Here is a 6,467-nt window from a genome sequence, read left to right as displayed (position 1 = left end):
CTATATGTGTATTGCATTATAATTACAAAGTTTGCCGTTCCTTCGCGGAGACTGGCTCTTAAGTGTTAATATGTAAACTGAATGATTGAAGGCAGTCCCGGTTGTGCCCTAAACCCGGCCGCGCGCCATTGGCCACCCGCTCAAACGCTAAACAACCAATGGAGGGGCGCCGACCACGAGCCATCCTCCCCTCGGGCCGCGTGTCCCTCACGCTGATTGGTAGAAAGTTACTGTGGGAAAGAAAGTTTGGGAAGTTTCACACGAGCCGTTCGCGTGCAGTCGGAGATATAAATAAGACCAACACGGCGCTGAGGCAGGCAGTTGCTACGACCGCTGGCAAACGGTGAAATCAGAGACTGTGACATCATTGCCGCACCAGTTGAACTCAGGACACTTCGTGCGGATATCCATTCATATCTGGAACTGTATCTGCGTAAAGCGTTCGCTCCAGTAGAAGATACAAGAGGATTTCTTTTTAAATACGTCTCAAAGGATACTTCCCAGAGAAGATGCCTGCCGATATCATGGAAAAAAACTCCTCTTCTCCGGTCGCCGCGACTCCGGCGAGCATGAACACTACACCTGATAAACCCAAAACGGCTTCCGAGCATAGAAAGGTTTGTATTGATCCCGAACCGTAGCGCATTTATTTTCAAACCGCGCGCATACGCGCACTAGGATGCGCTGAGAAATAGTTCCCGAAGTAGTTAGACGGTTTTGACTTATTTTTTTTTTTCTTTTGCATTTTAGTCTTCTAAACCTATTATGGAGAAAAGAAGAAGAGCGAGGATCAACGAGAGCTTGGGTCAGCTGAAAACGCTAATCTTGGACGCTCTGAAAAAAGATGTAAGTAGCCTACCGAAAGTCTGATTGTTCCTTGCATTACATCTGGATTGAATGCTGACGAGTCTCATCACACAGGCGCCTATATCTAAATCAATCCCTGTTTTCACACAGAGCTCCAGACACTCTAAACTCGAGAAAGCGGACATCCTCGAGATGACAGTGAAACATCTTAGAAACATGCAGCGAGCACAAATGACCGGTAAGTCGCCAGTCTAACGAGAACTTTGTGAGAACTTCCGTGCAGGAGCTCGGCTTTCTGCACTTGTCTTAAACTAGAAACTAGTTTGCAAGCAGTTTTAGAAACGACTTCTCGTCTGCTCCGAACGATCTGACCGCATGTCTCACCTCATCTTCCCAAACAGCTGCCCTGAACACGGATCCCACCGTTCTCGGGAAATACAGAGCTGGATTCAGTGAATGCATGAACGAGGTGACCCGGTTCCTGTCCACCTGCGAAGGGGTTAACACCGAGGTCAGGACCCGGCTGCTGGGTCACTTAGCCAGCTGCATGACGCAGATCAACGCCATGAATTATCCGACACAGCACCAGATACCTGCCGGGCCTCCTCACCCATCCTTCAGTCAGCCGATGGTTCAGATCCCCAGCGCGACTCAGCAAGCCAACGTTGTGCCTCTTAGCGGAGTCCCCTGCAAAAGCGGATCTTCCTCCAACTTGACTTCTGACGCAACAAAAGTATACGGAGGTTTCCAGCTCGTGCCGGCAACAGACGGACAATTCGCCTTTTTGATTCCCAACGCTGCCTTTGCTCCAAACGGTCCCGTTATTCCAGTGTACGCCAACAATTCCAACACACCGGTTCCGGTGGCCGTGTCTCCGGGAGCACCGTCCGTCACGTCAGATTCCGTTTGGCGGCCTTGGTAGACAATAAGAAAAACAAAAAAAACTCTTACAGACTCTTTAAAGACAAACGACACTTGTTTTCTTTGTTCAGCGTTACTTTTTTTGTTCTTTTTGTATGAAATGTGTTTTAAGAGATGATGCACTATATTTGTATAGATCAAAAGGGAGAGAAGTTCATATTGAAATAAGTTTTGTATTGTTGAATTCCGTTCGATGCATTTTTATATTTGCGGTATCTTTCCACGTTGTGATGCCAAAGATATGTTGAATGCGCTTTCAAGTTTCTTCTTTTTGGAAGATAAATAAATGACATATTAAAAATTAAACGTCTGCCTCCGTGTTTAGATTAATTACTTTTTCTTACAAGCAACGTTTTGGGCCGCATCGCGTGCACGTGTAGACCAAACATGCTGCAGTCTTCAAAGAAGCTCAGTGTTTCTCTTAATCATTTAACATCACAAACTCAGGAAAACTTGCGTGAAATCACGCTAGAGGCACACATTACATGGATGTAGGCTACACTGAGTTGCCCAAAGTCGTTTTAAGTAGCCTATTTCGCTGTGACTAGGTTTGCGTGGAAAGTCACACTTACCAAAAATATAGCAACATCTGTCACTTGCAGCCTCGAGAAAAATAAATATGGCGTCCACGCCGACTATCTTTATCATAGGCTAAAAACTTCCAGACTAATTTATAATGAAACCCAGGTCCTTTTTTTCTAAAGTTAGACTTTGTTAAGATGTACAATTATAACTCAAAACTCTTATTGTTTAACAAGTTTTTTTTAATCTACTTTCTGTTATCGCATAAGAACGTTTTTAGAAAGCTATCTAATTAAATTAATATTCTCATAAGCGATGTATTTAATTTTTACAGCTATAATTAGTTATGAAGATAAAACGAACAGCAAAACTCGCTTTACAGACGTTTAAATATTTTATCGCGGCAGTTCACAAACATTACCGAATGCAGTTTATAAGTTTTGTGTGATAGCCAGCAAGAAGGTTGTAACGTGATGAAGCTGAACGCAAGGTTCAGCAGCAGAGAGAACGATTGGAAACGGTTTTTATTACACGACCATTTAGCGCCATCTAGTAATTCAAACGTGAACTACACCTGGACTGGTCAACGCTTTCAGTTAAAAGAAGTATAGGACACTTGTTGTTTAGAAATACCTATCCATATTTCTTGCAGAATGACAAGGTGACACAAACGTCTTTATTTATTTAAATTGATGCACCTAATAAGCGATGATGATAATAAAGTACCCCTATTAAGTTAAAAAACGAGTACTAATTGACTTGTTGTATCTGCGTGAGCATTAAAGATGCAGAAATATTTTCACACAGCTCACGCAGCCTTTTTTCGTTTAAAACAGGAAAACACTTGACATGATGAAACGTTTCCTTCTTCACGCATCCCCGTGTTTCCCAGGTGTTTGTTGCCTGTAGCTATTTCAGTGTGGCCATTCTTTGAAGGGGGCATTGCAGGTGTTTGCAATTACCTGCTATGAGGCAGAAAGTGTGGATAAGTGCAATCATTTTGAATTTCCATCACACCTTTTGTGGTGCCGAGAGCAAAGAGATCGAAACCACATGTTAGAGAAAAGCCTGCGAGGACACGCTCATCTCGTCACCCTATTTTTGCCCACCTCGACTTCGAGCGTGCCATCGTCCCGGCGGATTTACGATGTTGTGGCGGGCCACGCATTCGTTTCCTGTTTATACCAAGGTTACAGCTGGATTCGGAGGCGAGCGGCGCGACCCGAGAAAAACCCGCCCGACCCGCTTCAGTCGCGCTCCCGCCCCCTTCCGCCCCTGGAGGCCAGCTTTACGAGGGGCTCGGGTTACCGGCGCGCTGACCACTGTGCCGGGGCGCCCGTGCACATGTCACAACACGACCGGAGGGTTAGCCAGCGCGCATGTCAATTAACTTTTCCCACACTCTGTGCAAACGCAAGAGGCTCGAGAGGAGAAAGAAGGGGGGGAGAAAAGGGAGAAAAATAAAAAGGACTAAACGAAAGCCCCCTCTCTGCTTCCTCCTTGGCTCTTAAGTGTTACCATATGGCAAGATCTCTCCCTCTCTCTCCTTCTCTTCTCATTCTATCTCTCTCTCTCCTCCTTTTTCTCTCTTAGCTCGTCATCATTACCGCCTCGTCTTTGATTGTAGCCCTGACAAGCCTGGGATTTATGATTTAAGCACAGGGATTGCTGTACCAAGCTCTGGACTCGCTACGCAGCCCTCTTTCTCCCGTTCGCACTCCTTTTCGCTCTCTCGCCCTCTCCTGCAGTTGCAGGGGAAAGGCTGTTTTCTGGCAGGAAATGAATAGCTCCCAGATGAGCTGAGGAACCTGAGAGGTCGTGAGAAAGAGGCGAACCCCCTTCCCACAGCCGGCGCACTGCCAGCCGCCGGGGGAATGTGGGAGAGCGTCTCTCTGACACACGCATCAACTCTCCCGCTGCTTGCCCAAACACCCCACCGCCTGCCTGCCAGCAAGCGCTGACGCACAGGGCCCGTCTGAGGGGGGTAGAGCGGAGATGATTGGGGCAGCATGTGGGTAGTTAGACAGCGGAGGCGTGCGTGAGGACGAGGGCAGGGGACGGGAAGGAGGATGGAAAGACGGAAGCCGCCACAAGACGAACGCGTTCCCTAAATATCGAGTCGTAGGGGTTATGCACGCGCTAAGTGTTTTTATCTGCAGAGAGAAGCAGAAGCCGGAGAGTCGATCACATTGTGATATTTACTTCGATTTACCCTTGAACGCATTACCTTGCTAACAAAAATGTGACGAACACCGTGCCAAAAAAGTGCCTGTTTAATTACCATGGCTTGTTTCACTTTTAGATAAACATAAAGCTTAACTTGGTTCGAGATCGAGAGCCTCTGAACAACTTCTTCAAGTTGTCAGACAGGAGCAGCCATGGTCAAGGGCTTTTATTCTTGACAGGAGCAAATAAGGATTAATGTGAATGACCAATGGGTAATCAAAGTGACACTTTTGGCACATTAGATGGCAAAAGCTCTGCGGCATTTAAAGTTAAAGGAAAACAAATACACAGACACTATAGAGTTTCATGGGAATTCTTAAAAAGGAATAAAGGAATACATTTATTTTGCCTATATGGCAAAAAGGAGATCGTTAAAATGTACCGCTCAGACAATACACTTAGTATTGAAATGCTTTGGCTCAATGTGGCTTGCTATTCTGTATAACAAGCTAATGGGAATGTATGTAATATCTGGCTAATATTAAAACTTTAGGGATTGTTAAGATTTTTTTTACATGTGCTGCAGTGATATCGTGAAAATGATTACAATTGTAACTGTAAATTATTTTATTGTAAATATTTAACAATGGAACTTATTTCTGAAATGGCAAGTCTGAAATTTCACAGAGCCCTTCATAAATCATTCTGACATGCTGATTTGATGTTTAAAAACATTTCCTGTTATGTTATGTTGAAACCAGTATAGTGCTGCTTAATATTTTTGTGTAAACACTGACACACTTTCATGTGTTTTGAACAAAAGTATTAATAATAATGAATTACTAATAAAATAAAATCCATTAATAAACAGACAAATAAATAAATAAATGAAAACTTACTGACCCTAGATGTCGGAGTTTATATACATTTGAAGCTGTTGTTATATTGTTAAGTTATACCTTTCATCAAAAAGCTTCTCCATAGCTAAGACAAATATGTAAAGACATAAAGTGCAGGGTATAAAACACCGTCCGTGAACACCATTGGTATCTTGTGTATCTTCTAATTAATAACGGATCGACCAGTTACATAATACTGAATGTGCAGTTGCTCTCCTGCGCTTATTGTTTGCTTTAGTAGTTCTTTTCCTGTAAATCAAGTACAATAAAATCAATACATTTCCTTTCTGGATGTCTGATTTCTCTGGTGGTTTTGTATTTGTGTGAATACTGACACTTCACAGACCCTTTTCCTTCTAATCCAACACTAAGGTTTCTTTGGTCAAGGAGAGACGGATATGAACTTCAAAAGATGAAAAGGATTCAAGCAGGTGTGAGGACACGTGTATCCTGTGATAGGCTTGACTGATGTCCATCACAGGACCTTTGGGAATCCCGGACGTGTATGTACGCACAGACACGCATACACATGCAAGAGGCTGCAGTTGTGTTCCCACTTCAAAAACTTGTCCAATATCACCTCCAGGAAATGTTTTAAAGCACAGCTCGCTTTTTCAACTCGTGTACTACAATCTTACAGAACACACACCGCTTTAATCCCAGAGTCAAATTATCGCACGCTTCTGTCTGCATTGTTCCCTTTAGATTAGGTGGTGCTTTTACTCTGAAATCTCGCCCATAGGTGACGTTTTCGTTCCCATTGTCATTCTTCTGGACTTTGCTGTACCAGATAGAGAGGCTCAAATCATGCTAAAGGTTCCACGAGCTTCTGAAACACAGGGATGTAAAATGGCATTATCCCACCGCCTCTCACACCGTCCACGCAAAATGGTTTAAGCCGCAGAGATGCTTCCGTGGGCCACTGGCTAATCCCTTTCTTGTATAAAACCAGTGGCGGGACCGCTACATTGCTGGCCAGTGCGATAGTGCACTAGTGTGACAAGCCATTAAAGTGCCGTACTGTCTGTGTGTTTATTTACATTCTTGTCTTTCAGATCCACCGCTGAGCTTTTATTCTTGCCAGCGATCACTCTGGGAAGGTACTCTGATCTGACACCCACAGGCTGCTGTTCTGCCGATGCTCTTTTGCAT

General features: G+C 44.2%; 1 protein-coding gene across 1 annotated transcript; it reads left to right on the top strand.

Annotated features, from left to right (window-relative positions):
* Positions 1-377: 377 nt before the first annotated feature.
* Positions 378-2,034, top strand: LOC122346430 (transcription factor HES-1-like). Its single transcript, XM_043241041.1, has 4 exons — positions 378-617; positions 751-846; positions 958-1,045; positions 1,209-2,034. Exons 1-4 carry the CDS (start codon positions 510-512, stop codon positions 1,727-1,729), a joined length of 813 nt encoding a protein of 270 aa, XP_043096976.1. The 5' UTR covers positions 378-509; the 3' UTR covers positions 1,730-2,034.
* The last annotated feature ends 4,433 nt before the right edge of the window (positions 2,035-6,467 follow it).

Source organism: Puntigrus tetrazona, chromosome 6, assembly GCF_018831695.1.
Source record: "Puntigrus tetrazona isolate hp1 chromosome 6, ASM1883169v1, whole genome shotgun sequence".
NCBI classification, from domain to species: Eukaryota; Metazoa; Chordata; class Actinopteri; order Cypriniformes; family Cyprinidae; genus Puntigrus; species Puntigrus tetrazona.
The sequence above is the reverse complement of the archived record's forward strand: the minus strand, read 5'-3'. Positions and strand labels throughout refer to the sequence as shown.